General features: G+C 36.1%; 2 protein-coding genes across 6 annotated transcripts in view; one reads left to right on the forward strand and one right to left on the reverse strand.

The window, feature by feature from the left end:
- The window catches only part of FGF14 (fibroblast growth factor 14), a 400,255-nt gene extending 386,616 nt beyond the window's left edge, over positions 1-13,639 (forward strand). For all 5 annotated transcript variants that reach the window (XM_032678607.1, XM_032678609.1, XM_032678611.1 and 2 more), the window contains 2 exons: positions 3,600-3,798; positions 6,890-13,639. In XM_032678607.1, coding sequence (XP_032534498.1) covers positions 3,600-3,798; positions 6,890-7,026 — 336 coding nt within the window. In that variant the 3' untranslated portion in view covers positions 7,027-13,639. The remainder of the gene's footprint in view (positions 1-3,599; positions 3,799-6,889) is intronic.
- The window catches only part of ITGBL1 (integrin subunit beta like 1), a 140,865-nt gene continuing 136,132 nt past the window's right edge, over positions 13,635-18,367 (reverse strand). Inside the window, 2 exon segments of the mRNA XM_032678606.1 lie at positions 13,635-14,869; positions 16,399-16,512. Coding sequence (XP_032534497.1) covers positions 14,778-14,869; positions 16,399-16,512 — 206 coding nt within the window. The 3' untranslated portion in view covers positions 13,635-14,777.

The raw sequence follows: 18,367 nt of genomic DNA on the forward strand, positions 1-18,367 counted from the left end.
AGCAAAAATATCCAAGTGAAAATCTTTCCTCAGCATGATGCAGTTTCATACATCCTTCCTTTCCCCAGGACCCAGGAAGCTGTATCAGATTGCAGTTCACAGCCAAAACCTATTCCTGAGGTTTTGGAAATTGGCAGCTGGTATACTTTTTATTTTTCAAATGTTGCTGTGGCAGGATAAAACCACTTTTTATATAAAACTACAAGTTAAATCTGGGCATTGACATTGGAAGAGAAATCCTGAGCACAAGCTGTTGTTTACAAGTGATGTCACTTCCTAATACAAAATGTCCTGGGATCAAACCCCGAAAAGTCATTCTTGTAGGGAAGATCTAAATTATCCATGTCAGCCAGATACATATTGGATTCCTTCAGGTTGGATACAGATAGAGAGATAGCCTAGGGGAGTGCCTTCACTATTGAGTTTCCCTTAAAAAAGTACCATTATACTGCGTTTCCCTCCAGCATTGGATTTGAGTCAAGTCACCTGTGGATGATTTTTTTTAAGTTGGTGCTGGTTAACACATTGGTAATTTTCTGATAGTTCTTACTGGGTTGAGTCTTAGAGATACAGATCTAGATTTACCTAGGTACATGCAAACATGCACAAATAATATCTTAGATGTTTGCACAAACAATATCTTAGGTGTTATGGGTACTTTACTGAAGAAGATATAGACCCTTATAGCTTTTCAGTCAGCTGAGATGGTGTCTAAGGCAAGACTTTAGGTATCACTCTTAACTTAGAAATATTCGATTTCCACCTGAGCCCCAGTGAAGGTGGACCTTTTAAAAGTCTCCTTTTGACTAACTCTTTCCTCAGAGGAGCTGATGGCTGCAGTTCAGTACAGTAATTGTCAGGTGCCTAATTTTCATTCATGAATACTCACCACATCAGTAGAATTATTATTCTACTTTAAAGTAACATATATTTAAGGGACTTTTTGGCTGAGAGTTTAACCCAGCAGAATTGCATCCTAATATACTGGCTAAAAGCAAACCCTGTCCAAAGCTGTTACACTACCCAGATGTATGGAGTTGGATAGCTGCATTACTTTTAGGCAGAGTACAGTATTCAGGTTTGACTGGTCCTTAAAGGGGAAAAAAAAATTATCAGACTATTACTGTGCTTTTCATAACTACATAATAGTAATGATGCTAGTTTGTCCAGGAGTAGACAAATAATAGTGTAAAAATAATCCATTTTTTTTTCACTTCGTAAATACCTACCATTTCACATACTGTGCACTGTCAGAAACATATGGCCCATGCCAAAAAAGTGAAAGAGGAAAGAGTCGGGTTTGATTCAGAGAAGGGATATGATTTGAAGGAGTCTTGTTTAAGTATGGTAATGGATATTGTAAGGGGAAAAGACACAAATAGCATTTAGAGGCAGCCAACCATCTCTAGTACAGAGGAATATAGAATGACAAACAGCTTTTGTTTATAGCAAAAAAAAAAGTGAGTATTGGCTAAGGAGTAGTGTTTATGGTAATTGAGCTTTGCAAGGAAGTAAAACTTCGTGGGGAACACAGGGGGTAGCATTTTCAGTGAAGTAGGTAATGAGGAGAGCTGTGTAGGCATTTCCTGATTAGCATCTGCTGTTTCAACAGCTGAGGAACATGACTCGCATGTAAACGCCTGTGCTAGGTTTTAACAGGCATTCCCTCTAGCATGTCACTGCCTTCTGGTTTCATTTGCAGTCGCCTTGAGCCCTACTGTGATTTGAAATCAGTGGAGGAGAAAGGAGAGTAACACAAACAACAGGTGTCTTAAAGTCTTGGAACAGAGAGAGAAAAAGCCCCATGGCAAAGGAGAAGGTGTAGTTAAGGTGTTTCCTATCATTAGTATTCAGTGCTTCTATTACAGACTGTATTTGCACTTATGCACGTGTGTGTGTATGTGAGCGTGTGTATATATATATATATATATATATATATATGCAGTTGTGCACATAGGGTGTAAAAAAGTTGTAGTACATAAAGATGCCCATTGCACATATCAGAGAATTTTTTTTGCATCCTGTGAATGAGTGTGACCTATAGACACTGAGTGTACTGGCTCACACAGCCAAAGCAACCTATTTTAAGGCAGGCTCACAAGTAATTTCCCAGATGCTACAACAACTGCTTTTCGTCTGTTGCTGCATAAAATACATTAATTTTTTTTATCTGAGGTTCAAAGATGCTCCGTAATTGAAAATGCTAATAGTATGCCTGGTGTTCATCAAAACAGCTTTGCTTACTGGCGGTAACTTAAGCCATGGTAATATGAACACTATGTACCCCATCATATAGAAGAACTTGGTTGTGCACTAAGTGACATTTATTGCAGATTCAGAAAAGTCTTTCATCTGTGCTTTTTGTTATGGGGAACTATGTCTTTAAGGGCTTTGATTTCCAGAAAGTAAATCTGTGACAGAAAGAGCTGTGAAATTCTTACAGTATATAGGCAGCTGGGGATGGCATAGAGACCCTGAAAACATGTTGCCTGCTGGGTGTTAACTCAGTACTGCATGGGGCCAGGAAAAAAAGAAATGAATAAAAAATACTGTGAATGGAGAAAAGATATGATGTTTTCAGATTTTTTTACTACTTGGGAAAGATAACCAAAAGAAATATAAAAAGAGTATTCAGGGTTGAGAACTTTGCTCTCTGAAAGCTTAGCAAGGTAAGTTAAGCTTTTCCCTCTTTTCCACATCTACCTCCTCCTTTTATGTCTTATTTCTTCTACAGGCTTCAGCAGATGGGTCCACAGACAGAAAATCACATCACACAGAATCTTATTTTCTTGTTATATTTTAAATGTATTTTTATTTGCTTATTAACTTGCTGGTTTTTTCAAAGAATTTTGGTAATCTCTATCTCAATGTATGTTCACACTGTTTATTTTGTCAGTTACATATGTTATTAAAATATATATCTATGTTTAAATTATTATTTTGCTACCGGTCTGCAGAAGTTTGTATTTAGATTAACCTATAGAGAGAGTTTTTGGACAACTGTTGTTTCTGAATGTGACTTCTGAAAAATATTCCACTTTTGGAATGAATGATGAGAAAGTCCGTAGGACTTATTTTTCTTTGTCCAGGAATTTGTACATCAAAATAGTATTTTCCTGTGGTGTTTCGGGCCATGTGGATTCCAGGGCACGATATATATCTTAATACATTAGTAGTAGCATTTTGAGCTTCAAATATTAGTTGTTGTAAACCAGAGGAAGTTTGCTGCATTCACTATGTTAGAACAACTGTCATCTCATTAATGCTATTTCAGCGTAGACTTTCTTAATCTTTATAAGAATATCCTATCTGAAAAAATAAGCACAATAATAATTATTCATGTATTTTGAAAATTTTTTTATGTCTGTATAGCTTCCTTTCTACTTTGAAAATGTACTATCCCTCTTGCACAGATGGGAAAACTGAGGCATCCATGGGAAGTTCACCTGGAGCTCTTCCAGAGGAAGACAGAACTCCTGTTCTCAAAGCAGAACCTTATTATAAGTCATATATTAAACTTATCAAGAGGTATTTGTAAATTAACCAAACAGAAGCCGCACTTTAGAGATACCATTTAACATTTACTTTTCCTCCCACAGGAACTTTTTACACCAGAGTGCAAATTCAAGGAGTCCGTTTTTGAAAATTATTATGTAATCTACTCATCCATGCTCTACAGACAACAGGAGTCTGGGAGGGCCTGGTTCTTGGGGCTGAACAAAGAAGGGCAGGTCATGAAAGGAAACAGAGTGAAGAAAACAAAACCAGCAGCTCATTTTCTACCCAAGCCATTGGAAGGTGAGGCTCAGTCCATTGCTGGTAGACCCTCCTATAAATCTCACAAGAAAAGGGAACGGTTTCTAAAATGCCCTTTCCAAATGTGTGTGCCTTGCACAGGGGCCATTTCTAATGACAGTCCTAAAGATTCATGAAGCAGTTTTGTGCCTCAGCATAGTGATGATAGAAAGGGCATATGTGAAAACATTTTTCCAGGGATTAAGAGGTCATTCTATAAGAAAAGAATTCTTTTGTGGAAATGCATTGTGCTGTTTTTAAAATATTCTGTTGGTAGGGACAAAAGCTGTTGTGAGTCTTGCATTGAGAAAATAGTCCTTTTATTAGGCAGAATGAAATAATGGATATTGTAGGATAATCAGGAGTTATATAGGGAATGGATGAAATGTCAGCATTTCAAAGTAAAAGCTTTCTAATACAAAACACAAAGGTCTCTTTATGAAATAAATCATGCTGTGTTACTTTGCCAATTGGTGTAACGTACATAACTTTTGTAAGTTGGCCTTTAAACCAAGATAGAAGCAAATAACAGTCACAGTAACCTTACACACTAAAATGATGTCACACATTCTCTGAAAAATGCATCCATTTATATCTTGGAACTTTTGTCTTATCCTATGCATTCTGCAAGCCTCTATAAACCTATGCTGTCTTTCATTTCTTGTCCTGATGGCACTCCAAATTTTACTGTTCTTATTGTTACACATAACTTCAGTCATTCTGAAAGTTATCTCATCACTTAACATCTGAAAACATGTCTGAGTAAATTTTTGATTATACAATCAGTTTGTTAAATATTTTAGTTTCATCATAAAGAAAGAATCAGAATAATCTAAGTTTTGACTTCATTTTTGAGCTCAGGTTGATGCTTTCTTGCTTTTCTTGTCTTGTAGAAGCTTCCAGTAGTTCCATGAGCTCTCAACAATATTAATACTTTATATCTTGATTCCTATATATAAAATAATACAAATTGCTAAGAGGGAAAGCCATTGAGTTTTTAAAAGAGATGCAAACTGAAATGGATTAGGAAAGAAGTTACTCTTTTTCAATAATATTTGGATTATCAGACTATGAAAATTGTTTAGACAATGCATAGAAATAACTTGATTTATATTGCTGTAAAGAACTGCTCAGAGACTTTTGGGTCTTTGAGCAGCAAAGGTATTTATTGACAGCACCAGGAGCAAGCGTGGTTCGCACCACAAAGAACTTGCTCAAAGGTTTCACACAAAATCAATAGTTTTTATACAATTTTCACATATGATTAAATGCATATTCATGTGATTACAACAGCTATCTATACATATTAATAACAGGCAGAGCATAGATGGAGCTCAGGCAGAGCTTGGAGTGGTGCTTCTCTTGGCCCTCAATCTTGGTGGGAGATCCACTCCTCCTCTCGTGAGTCTGGGGTCTCATCTAATCTTCCTCATCTTGACCTTCCTACTTTTCCATTGTTGTCAACCCACTCACTGGAGCTTGGAGAAAGCCTTGGCTGCAGGCATGTTTCTCCTATTCAAATGTCTACTTTGTCTTACTGCATCCTAATTCATTACCTCTAGGCCTATTGTATGCTTCTTCTACCATTCTTTTAAGCTTTAGTCCAGTAGGCAGAACAGAACTACCACAGATCATTTAGATGTTGGTAGTTTCTTAGCAGGCCAAGATACCTCAGTTAACTCTTTTAGGCCTGGCTCCTGTTTCATTGCCTATAAGAATCATCAAATATGATAACTCTTCTATATAATTCCTTACTTTATAGTTCCATCTCATGTTGTTCAACTTAATAGTTGTGTAGGTCACAGTGTTATTTCATCAAGGTCTTCTAATTAATCAACTAAGTGCCCTAAACACAGTTATGGGGCACTCTGAAGACATAGATCATAACCAGCCTTATATACTCTAAAGAAGACATTTCAGTCTTCTAGAAGCCATAAAAGGATGTAGATTATGTCACTGGAAATGTTAGAACAAGTATTTGATTAGTTAATGATGCTATGGGGCCCTTCATATTTATTATGAAACTTCACGCCACTGAAGATCAAGATCAGTACTTTGATGCTCCAGCCTCCTGCTCTAATTAGCCAAGGGATGAAGGAATTATGCTCTCTATGGCAACACACAACCAGTCCCAAAGTCATAGTGTGATGATTAATTCCTTTGACTGCTTTGACATCTCTTTTAACATTTCTCTGATATAAATAAATGCTACTGAAGTTAGGTATAAGTGGAAATATTACCTGATTCAGTGACATGGAAAATGAAATTGAATTATCCAAGAACATTAATCATTAAGGCAGCTTAATGCTGGAACTGTGTAATTGAATACATGTATTTTTCTCAAAGGATTTGAAGTGGTTAGATAGGAACTGAAGCCCCGGGGCAAACTTTTAATTCCTCTAAGAATTCAGTTAATAGTTCAATCTGGAGTTTTCTGCACTTCTACGTTCAGTGGAGATCAGCGATTACTGCATACGTTTTTGCAAAGGAGGAAGAAAAAACCCCAAACCTCCTGTGTACTCTCCACATCTCCTGGATATTTCTTCAGGATACAGCTGAAGAGATCATAGCCAAGTTCCTTAGATTTGAGAGACAGATGTACATATAACTTTGTAGAACTGGATCCTGGCCTAGTCTTGCAAATATGACTAAAAAAGAACACAAGTCTAGACAACTGTATTGTATGATCCCACTTTTTAAATACAATCTGTCTCATCACGTTTTACTTCTAAAAGATGCATGTTTATTTAAGGGGTCTATATATATACATATGTTTATACACATTTACATTTTTGTGTGTTCACTTTATGCAAAGATAGAAGAGTAGCTTTTAATTTCCAAAAATCTATAGTGTCCTTCAAACAAACAAGCATGTGGTTTCCTACTGTGTTTTTAAGTGAGATGAAGAAGTGAGAATTTTGGAGGGTCAAGAAAATCTATCAGTGATGTCAAGTGTCTGTCAAAATAAATAGTTTCCCTGGTATGCAAGAGGAACATCTTACAATATCAGTTATTATAGATAATTATTTGAGATGAACTCTTACATCTGATACATTCTCAAAAATACTTCTCCTTTTCTCTTCTCTCCCCTCAGTTGCCATGTATCGAGAACCATCTTTGCATGATATTGGAGAAACAGTGCCAAAGGCTGGGGTAACACCAAGTAAAAGCACAAGTGCATCTGCAATAATGAATGGTGGTAAACCAGTTAACAAGAGCAAGACGACATAGCCAGATCCTCACAGGTGTTGTGACTTACTGAATCTCGAGTACAGTTGAGCGATTTATCCTTGCCAGACTTCCTCTCGGCAGTGTCTGTGGATCAGCTTGCAGCAAGTCACCGACTTGCCCGTTGCTGTTTCTGAACTGAGTTGTTGCAAGTGGATAAATCTCAACATGTAGCTCTACCCAAAACAAGAAGACACCTGGACAAACCAGCTAAACTCAGACCATGGAATGCCCTACCAGATATTGGAATGCCTTTTTAATATCTTTTCTGTGACTGTGACACTTCATGTGAATCACATACTTCACAAGTACACTTGATACCTTGCCTGCTGACAATTGCCCATAATCCCTTTTTGAGTCCACTTTCAGCAAAATCCATGTGTTTAAGTTCTATTTTGTAGCACACAAATAATCAAGTAATTTCTAGTTAGATGCTGTAAACCTGTGCTATTATGAATTTCTCTTCTTCCCTTTTTTATAAGGCTGCTCGCTCCACTCTTTGTGAACTTTTGCAGGGATTGTGTTTCTCTAGAACTTAAGTGTTGCCGGTGGCTTAGTTTTGAAAGCAATCAGGGAATCGGAAGCCTTCAAAAATCTATTATTACAAATTATATCTATAAAGAATAGGATCGTTGTCTCTGGCTTACAATATTGATTAAATGTGAATACTCTTTAGTAAAAGATACTGTGCTTCTGAGGTTGGCGTTATAGTGGAGGGAAAAGTGTCAAACACAACCAACGGGGAGTTTTATGAAACACGTGTTTGGCATCCCCGTATAGTTTCTTTTTGTGTGTGTGTTTTATACATATCACAGGCTTACTGGTAATGGTAACATTTGCCTTGCCCAGCGAGCAAGACCCACTCACTTTTGGGAAAGTGGGTCCAATGAATTTTGTAGGCCTTGTAGGCCTGAATTAAGGCTCATTTTTCATCTACTAAATCTTCATTGTTTGAAAAACAACCACTACCAATAAAAAAAAAAAAAAAGTAAGACTAATCAGAATCGTGCTACCTAAATCCATTTCAAATATAATCCTTTCCTGTTTTTAAGGAACTGAACTTAATGCCATTGTTATTTTTGGCTGAATTCCACACCTACTTAGCAAAGCATGGGCAAGGATGTTGTGTTCTTTTTTGCAGCACCAATGCAAAGGGTAGTTACGAATTATAGTTTAATATTTCTGGTGTTTAAAAAAAATTTAAAACTGGACATATTACAAAACTTTATTTTTATTTTTAGCTAAGCATGCAAAGTCCAGACCTAGGTATTTCACTAATATCCCGGTATGTACCTCCACCCAGCTTCTGAGGATAACATGCCCACCAAATTGCTAGATTGAAGGTGCCTTGCCTTGATCTCTATATACTGTACTTTCTCCTACATCAATCTAGAAGAAATGAAAAACATTACAAAATTGAAGCCTTGGATCATACTACCAGAAACAACATTAACCCTTTGAGTTTCTCCCTTGTGAACAATTAAGTCAATGTTGTGGGGTGAGGTGGGCTTGGGGGGGGAAGAATTAGATAATGCCACAGAGGTGCCACTGAAGTTTTTGCATGCTTAGTCACCGGCTTTCAGGAGATTAAAAATATGGGCACTCTCTGTATGCTTAAGATGGAATTTATTTCTCAGAAATGGCAGCAAAGATCAAACTGTATCTCAGTCTGGAAAACTGTGTGGCCTCTTGCTGTTACCTTGATATTTAAAAACAAAAAAGGTGGAAACCATCCATTCCTTTTTTAGCACTGTATTTCTGGCAATTTGTTTTACCACGTCTTTGTGCTGAAGTCCCTAAGAGAGGCTGCTGGTTATTTCAAAGTCCCTGTCTGCTCAGCTGAACAACTGATTCAGTCTGAATGAACTCTTCATACTAGTTTTCAAATGTGTTCTGTTTTTATAAGACACATTTAGTGCGCTCTTCAAGGAGGCTACTGTAAAGCTGCTAAATTCTAGATAAACTTTTTTTTTCTGTAGGTCAGACTTCCTTTTGTATATGTGCTATGAGAACAGCAAGCTAATGATTGATGTTGGGTCTTTCTAGGGAGGGAATGAGTTAAGCATGAAGCCCCCTATCCATGTAGGGGAGAAAAAACAAAACAAACAATCTAAAACTGTGATAAAAATGCAAAGAAACTTTGACTTAGACTGTGCCCTTGTCTGCTAGCACTAAATATGCGTGCATGGGGAAAACACCACTTTATTAAAAACTTTGGTGTACCCTTCTAATCCCATCTGGTCCAGTGGGATTTATGCACCATCCCTGAGAAAACAAAACAAAACCAAAGCAACTCACATGATGAGCTGGGGGCTTACTCTGCACCTGGAGGATTCATGAGAGGTAACAGCCATGATGCTGTACTATCAGCTGGGTCCCAGGGATGGCCCCAGGCCTTCCTACAGTTATAAGAGGAGCACTTCACAATATTTCAAGTAAGACAATACAGCTGAAGGCTACATTCTCTCTCACCTGATTCATGAGGAGTGAATACACAAGTTCATGTCTCATCTAGCTGTCTTTTTACTCCCCAGCGTAAGAGCCTGAGGAGAGACAGGGCTGGAAAACTGGCTGAGCAAAGCGAGGAAGTTCTGGTTCATGGCCTGATCCTACATAAGTATTGTTTTCAACACTAACCTTTTGATCCTGAGTAACTATGATCTGTGAACCACTTTGGGAGTCTATAATTAAGGCCAGATTTAATTTCTGTAAGTTGTTCGTGCATACTGGAAATACAGCATTTTTTTAAATTATTGTTTTCTGATTTTGTTGCTGTGGGCTAAATTCTTATGTATGTTTAATCCAATGAATAGATGTTCTAATTTTTTTTTATTATTACATTTTGTTTAAACATAAAAAGTTGTCTTTGTGCTTTCTTTCTTCTCTTTTATTTTGTCTTGTCTCATCTGTTGCATGGAAAGAGGATGGCAAGGATGAACTGCATGTTGTAGGTTGTATCTGTCAAAGAACTGTTGGTCAGTACTACTAAATTTACAAACATATATGCAAAGAGTTTGCATTGTACAGTTTGTTTATTCTTATTTGATGTATACACAGATTCAAAATGATGAATAAAGCACTTATATGAAGGCATATATGAAACCAACAAAAAAATTTATGTAAAAAGTAGACTGTGCAAAACATCATTGCACTGCCCAAAGGATGGTGAAACTTCATGTAAATAGGTTGGCAAACTCAATTCTCCCCCTTTACCATGCCAAAGAAAATTTTAGCTCCTTAATATAATACCTCTCTTGCTGTTCTCCAGAATAAGACTTCACCATTTTCTTCCCTCTAAAATTAATTTTGCTTTTAAGTGAAAGCTGTTTTCAACTGTCTGTTACTACTAAAGTACTGTATAGTAAACCTGACGGAATCAATTTGTATTTATAGACTGGGGGTTTTGTACTTACATGTGCAGTTGCCTGTGAATCTGCAGCCTTCCAGATCTTTTGCATGCTTGCTTTGTATTTTATTCTTCTGGGTTTTCTCTAATCTCTGAGAGACTGTTTGCACAGCAATCTAACCTCATCTTACCATTTTATATGTTAACACTGCATGTAGTCATTATCTCTTCCCTTTTTTTTAAAATCTGTATTTCAGCTACAGTTCTGTTTGGCAAAATCAATCACACCTGCACAGTTTCAGAAATCCAGTTTTAAGTAGATATGAACTATTTCAACAAAGCACCGTTTTGTTGTACTTCAAAAATTTTATAAATAGACAAGAATCCTTATGAGATTGCTCACATGATAGAGCCTATAGAAGGGGCTCTAGCTCCTTTTAAGTGCTTTGTGGTTCACATAACACAGCCTTTGCTTAACTTGTTGGGGGTTTTAGCCATTCTTAAATGATTTTTTAATATATTGTCATTTTCATAAACTTTAACTGGTATAGTCATGTTGATTCTTACTAAAACTCTTCCCTCTCTCCCCACCGTCTCACCCCCATAAAGATATTCACTTTGACTATGGCATATACCTGACACAACACTAAGAACTCTAGCTTTATATATATATGTAGGGAAACTTTTTGTCTTGATTTAATACAAGTTTAAGCAATGAGGTATGAAATCAGGCAGTTTGGTCCATGCAGTAGAAGTATGTCTTGCTGATCCTTCTGTTTATTGGTATAAAGAAGAAATTGTTCAGCTCCATTCAAATGGGAATGCAAATAAAATTAGACTAAATGAGAAGGTTCTCTTTCTTTTAAATGACCCTTTAGATAAATTCATATTCTGTGCAATGCATTCTAAAACGTTTAATAAGAGGGATTTTTTTGGTGATGACTAATGCAAATGCTATGACTTATTTTTAAAGATGTAATAAAATTTTTGTTCTGTTACCTAGTCACAGAAATATTCAACTGAGCTTTCTTCATCCCAGTATCACATAGCTGTATCATTTAGCTACAAAGTGAGATGACATTCTGCTAAGAAGCAATGGGCAAAGCATCAGAAAAGTGAGAGCAGGTACATGATTAAATGTTCATCTGCGTGTTTCTAAAAGAGAGTGTGGCCACTGAAAAAAAGGGTCACAATTATTAACAAGCAGGTTAATAATTTATAGAAGCAAATCAATCCACAGCTGTTTTATAGCTGATATTACAGATAAGTTATATACAGTAGACATTATTCTGCAAGCCTGTTATAGAAGCATTCAGCACACTTCTGGATTGTGTTCTTTCTCTCATAAGAAAGCAAGGACATAATATTTTTTTTCATAAGGTTTACTAATTTAATCAGTACAAAATCCCCATTTATCCAATTTGGTTTTGCCTTTTGTCACAGGCCTGGGAGAAAGTTTTTACAGTCAGTAGCTCTAAAGAATCAAGCAGTAAGTTTCACTTCCTTATGCCTCTTCCTGCTTTTACAGTTTATGTATCTAGAATTCCCATCATACGGAATGAGGTGTAAAATAACAATTTGATATTACAGCTATTATATTCACATATGTGGAATAATAATCTTATTTCTTCCAATCTCATTTTTAGTGAGAAAATCAGCCACAAAACAGATCTGCTGGGTGTTACACCACCAGTTACCTCAACATGAAGAGGGGAAATGTTCAAGCAACGTTATAAGACACAAAATAAAAATTGGAAAAAAATTAATGTGAACATTGCATTTTTAATAGTCTTAGTTAATACTTTATGGTTTATAGTAATAGCACCGTTTTGTTTGATAATTGCATTTTAATGAAACACGGAGAGTAACTGTTGTAGATATCCTATTTTTTTTTTCCATACGTACTATAACAAACAATTTGGATAACAGAAATACCGTGGCTGTGTAATCCGTCCAGTAGTCAAATGTTGGAGTTGATTGTTTTTTTGAAAAAAAAACAAACAAACTAGAAAGAAGAATTACCTTACATTCTTTAAGTATATAAATTTAAAATTAAAGCAAATTACAAAGTAAAATGCATCAAATACGATACTGCAACCAGCTAAAGAGTTGGTTTTTTATATATGAATGTGTACGTGAAATACCACAGCTGGTCTACAGTATATATAAATCTACCAATGATGGCATGAACAAGCCAAAAGCATCTACTGACACCAGATAAGAGTTTTGATTATCTGATATTTTCTTATTACTGTACTAAATACAGATGGAAGAAAATAAAGGAAAACTTTGTATCCTTCACTGTTTCCACTCTGATTCAGCAGACGAATGTATATGCAAAAAACCCACTGATTATAAGGTGATTCAGGTCAGCTGTATTCGTAAATATAAATAAAAGCAACAATCTGTGCTCTCCAGACACCAGGGTTGGCAAAATGCATATATGCTAAAACTTAAGAAAATATTTCTGTTCAGTTCCATGGAGTTTAAGGGTTACAAGTATAAAATATAAACTAAAATTTCATGATTTTATTTTGAAGATGCTTTATACTGTATTGATATATTTTAGAACTCTGTCTGATATTTTGGTTATCTAATAAGAGAGTAGGTAATAGCTTTAGGATGTATGTCTCATTATTTATCTGCAGAACTTACATATAAATTGGATGTTTGGTGATTATGCTCCCTGAGAACATGGGTTTCACAGGCCTCATTTTTAGAAAGAAATAATACAGGCTAACTAAAAAAAACTGAGTGAGAGAACAAACTACATGGGAAGGGGCAATAATAAGACAATTAAATAAATTTGAAATTTTGCATTCTGTTACATGTTCTGTAGCATTGTATTTTCCTATTTCAAAACTGTCCTTTCTAAAAGAAAACTAATTTCTAGATAAATAATGGAAATACATTTTTTGGTTAATACATGGTTCCATTATTTCTGAATCATGTACCTCTTCTTAGGACCTTGGCACCTAAATGCCAGTGTTACAGTTTGGTATCTAAAAGTATTTTTCAGCCATTTAATCAATTTTCTCACTCAATCATGACTTCACAAAATGTAAACACTTTTGAAATTAAATGTGTATTTCTTCTTTTTGTTCTAAAGAATTCAAGGGCTGCCAAATCTACGTGTAAAAAAAATTAAGAGACTCATATGTAAATAAGTTAGGGAAGTCCCAATAGTTGTGCATCATTCATTACTCAATGTGAATTTCACACTGAGCAGCATTTCACCGTTGGAAAATAAAAATAAAATTTTTGTTCATACCACTGCTTTGTTTGTATTTACTGTATTAAAACTTTAATGACTTTGTTGACATTGTCCAAACGTCTTTGGCTGAGACCAATCTGCTGCATAGCATAGACGATTTTTCAAGTCAGTTGACCTTCAGGTTTCCCACTTCCATAAAAGCAGTTAAATTCAATTAATACCATGTGTGACAGTGTAATGTGTTCTAAACAGTGATTTCGAATAGCAGAGAGAATTTTCATCCTGAAAGTGACATATTTTCATTTTCAATATAACAAATTTTCATTTACTTTACTTTTAAGAGGCAACTGTACCTACACAGAACAGTATGATAGAAATACATATGAGTTGCAGAATACATATTCAGAATAGGCAATCATACATTTATATCTTTATTAGTTTCCTTCCTTATGTTCCCATAGGTTATGTACTTGAAAGTATTGTAGTATGTAGATTAGATAACCAACTTACTGACACATTAACCACAGAAACTAGGTTACTTTGTGGAAAAGGGTCTGTTCAAACATTTTGGGTCTTCAGTTTATGGGTGTCGTGTAATTGGATCTCAGACAATTATTCTACCAAACAAAAAATCACCAATGTTTTTATAGGCTTCTTTACAGCTTCTTTCAATTTATGAGCTGGTACATAATCAGGATTGTTAGAAAGAAAAAAAGGTCAAATAATGTATTTTTCCAACACCATAAAATTAATCAAACTAGTTATTTGACAGACAAACATTCAGCTAGTGTTATTCCTCTACAGGGGTATTGTTAAGATTGATAAGGAGAGGTGATGACCAAGTAAACAATGTTAAAAAAGGCTTCCTTATACTTTTTCCAAAGGTTGCTTAAAGAAACAAGCATTATAGATATAATTTCAGTTCCACTGAATTTACAAAAAAAACTCTGGAGGAGTTCCACAGGGCCGGTATTTTATGACTTCACCCTCTAGAGCTGGGGTTGTCCTGCTCCCTTTTTTAGTTTTTTTGATGCATTTCTTTAAGGAGCAGGTCCTCAAACACGTTCTAAGGTACTTAAAACCATGTATGTGTGCTTACATGCACACCCACACACTGAGCACTTCTGAAATTAAATGTTCTAGCAGCCTAAGAAAAACAAACAAAAAAAGCTCCTCAGTCTTTGACACCCTGCATTAAGGGTATTCTCTCCCCAGCCAGATTTCACAAGCATTTCCATTCCATCCTTCCCAGCACTCACAGTTTCCACAGCTACAAACACCGTTGCCTAGAATAGAATGAATAAAAGGCAATTATCATAATTGAAATGTACTACATTAAAATGTGTTTTATGGGAAGTAAAAAGCCATGGTAAAGTAGTTGCATTGTTCCTTTATTGTTCCCCTACCCCTTTTTTTTTTCCCCCTTTGGAAGGAACCAATTATTGTACCATTGCATTAAGAAACCACCCCATCCTACATTTTCAAAGCATTAATAGCATTCTCTCAATAATTCCATCAGCCATATTGCAAATATTGTAATTGTGTATTGTGTAGTGCAATTGTAGACATCAGTATCTGTACCCAGCTGGTGAGGTTCAGTGTTCACACTGTGCCTCCAGGTACAAGGTAAAACAAGATTACTTTTAACTACTACAAAGAAAGAAAAAGTCATTAAAAGTTACCAACAGAATAGCAATAAAACCATCACTCTAAACATGGAAAACTTTACACCTACCTTCTCAGGAGTGCTATACAAATAAATCATATCTCAAACTCTCTATTAAGTGAAAAATGTATTGGCCCTATTTTACAGTAGGGAAACATTACATACTGACACCTCTATTTTCACTTTATTTAAATATTTTTTATGACTCAAATGCTCAGCTTGAGACAGCTATAGCATGGGTTTCCAATGTGAGCTCCTCTTCCTACCAGCTTTATGAAGATCCACGAACAGCCATTATAGCTGAAGATAATGCTTCTGCTGCCGCTATACTGGCTACTTGCCTCCAGAAAAGGACACTTGCTAATAGATCTAGCTGGAAGACAATTTACTAGTGTCAGCCCTCCCAGTCGCACTCTAATCAACTTACAGATTTCTTCCATGTCTAATAATTGCTGGCAACATTTTTCTAAAATTAAGATTTGTAACAGGAAGAAGCCAATGAGTTAATTTAGCAATTCCCATGCTGCTTCTTGTCACTATGTTTATCGTGAGGGCTTGTTGGCACCCTTCCCATTTCTATCCACATCTGCCACCTCAACTTTCAGACAATGTTAAGATGAAGCTGCTATAATCATTAATTTAATCATCAGCCATCACATCATAAGAAAAGCTATTGTGCATTTCAGGCTCCCACCAACAGTTGCCTGATTGCCAGGAAGGTCTGTAACCCACACAACTACACCTCTGAGCCACCAAGGATCATCAGACAAGTGAATTTTGTCTGTGACTTAAATTTACACTTATAGAATGTCCAGTAGAAGAACAAAGGCTAAGGAAACCTCATGATCGTAATGCTGACACTATGTCCTTTGCCAAAAAAGCAGTAACTTGTAGTGTATTACAATGAGAATTGTTGATGGATGTAATAGCTGACTTACTTATTTAAATTCATGCTCAGGCTTTCAACTGTTGTTTTGAAACCTTAAGTTGATTATCACACCGCATGAAGAAACAATTATAGCAGATTTGAATAACCAGCAAATGCACTTCCTCTGTCAGTGGGGAAAGAAGTAGCTAGGCTTTGTCTAACATAATTCCCATCAACACAGTTTGTTTCCTGAAGCAATTAAGTGTTAGCCTGTACTGCACCTGTGCAAATGAGACCGTCGTGTTTGTCACAGTCTCTGTCATCGCATTCACAGAAATCACCTGAAATGTACCATTCCTGGGGAGAACAGATGCACTTTCCACAGTGGCAGGAACCTGAAATCACAAAAATTATTACTCGCAGTCAAAGAGCACTGTCAGTTTCAGACTAGAAAACAACAACCCACCACACACACGTGCACACATATGCACGTGTGCATATGCACAAAATTGCTGCCTAAGAGGCTATTACATAAAAGAAAATAATCAAGCTAAAAGTCTTTTGAATAAAAGGATTCTTTTGGCATGAGCTTGAGTATGGTGGAATGTTAGTACTAATGCTTTGATCCTGCTATTTCACTTAATCAAGACTCACATTCTTAAGCTTTCTTTTGGTTTCAGAGACCTACAATCACGGCTTCTCTTCCCAGTAATTGTTCTTTTTTTTTTTACTAGAAAAGCTCAAATTGTCCCCAACCCACTGTTACTGAAGGCAATAAAATCACACCCAGGAAGGAAATAGTCCTCCTCATCTAAATTTAGGGGTAGGTCCACAAAAGACAGGCAATGCACAAGACTAATATTTAGACCCCCAAAATCCTCATCACCACAAAGAAAGTTTCTCCACCTCCCATGGAATTACTAATTAATTATTTGCTCTAGGTCAGAAAGAGTTTGAGCACATAATGGTAGTTCAGCACTTGGCTTATTCCTGTAGTGTACACTAGTGCCCTTTGCTGGGACAAGCTGCTCTCCTCCTTCTCCAGGATGTCAGGTCACAGCCCCACAGGGAAAGAAGAGACTCTATGGTGATGTTCAGGTGATGCCATAACCCACAGAGCACCAGAAACCTCCCTTCAAGGGAAGGCTCAGAGACATTCTTACCTTCAGAAGAAGGTTCATGGCTCTGAATCCTGGAAAGTGACAATTGCCCTCAGACAGTCATGTGTCAGGAAGACTGTAGCCTGAGAATGGGGTGAGACAGGCTTCTCTGCAACTAGAAATGCCACTAGGAGATGGTAATTCCTTCTGGATGATTCGAAAACTTGGCTGAAAAGACTCAACTTTTCAGATCCCATCTTCAGCAGCTTGACCCTACACAGATTTCAGTACAACACCTACAACGCTAAGGTGGGGCTCTTAGTAACTGCTCACCAAAAATCTTTTTGTGAACCAAGCCCTAAGAAAGGGTTACATTAGAAAGCATTATTAAAAAAATCAAACCCCCAAATAAATTATAGCAAAGGATACACACATAGTTTTCAATTATCAGAGGTGCAGTTAAAAAAAAAATCATCAAATAAGCTGCTGACATTTAACAGAACATACTTATAAATTAGTTAAATGTAGTTGAAAATCCTAGCTTCCTGCAATATTTCCAGAATGATTCCAGTAAAAGTCACCAATGTGCTTAATGCAATATTAAGGAAAAAATATATAGAAGGAAGCTTGGTTATGTCAGAATATAACCTAAATAGAATTCACAGGTTACTTAACAGGGCCTTAGCCAAAGCCTATAAAATTATGCTTTTCCATCTTTCCAGTTCTTTCAGACCTCTGAAAAAAAATCCATAATAATGATCCTATTACACTTTTTTTTAAAAAAAAAAGTGCATCTCTTGATATCAACAAATTTTCCAGTTTTTTTCTGTAAATACAGAAGTACCTCTGATCACTGAAAATTTTTGAAAACTTCATAACAGCCTCAGCAGAGTATCTAATTTTTAATTAAATATGTAAGTAATTTAATGTTTATTTTAAATTCACAAAAATTAACTCATTGCCTAATTTTAGGGAAATGCTTTAACTTGCAACATATGGAACATGCAAATATATTCAGGAAGAGCTAATGATTGGAACATTTGGGGATGGGAGTATTTGATTAAGCATCTACTTTTTCTGTGACTTCTGAGTATTGCTTACTGAGCCACCAGCACAGAAAATATTGACATACCCTACAAGGATAAAAAAT

Source organism: Chiroxiphia lanceolata, chromosome 2 (assembly GCF_009829145.1).
Source record: "Chiroxiphia lanceolata isolate bChiLan1 chromosome 2, bChiLan1.pri, whole genome shotgun sequence".
Classification (NCBI taxonomy): Eukaryota; Metazoa; Chordata; class Aves; order Passeriformes; family Pipridae; genus Chiroxiphia; species Chiroxiphia lanceolata.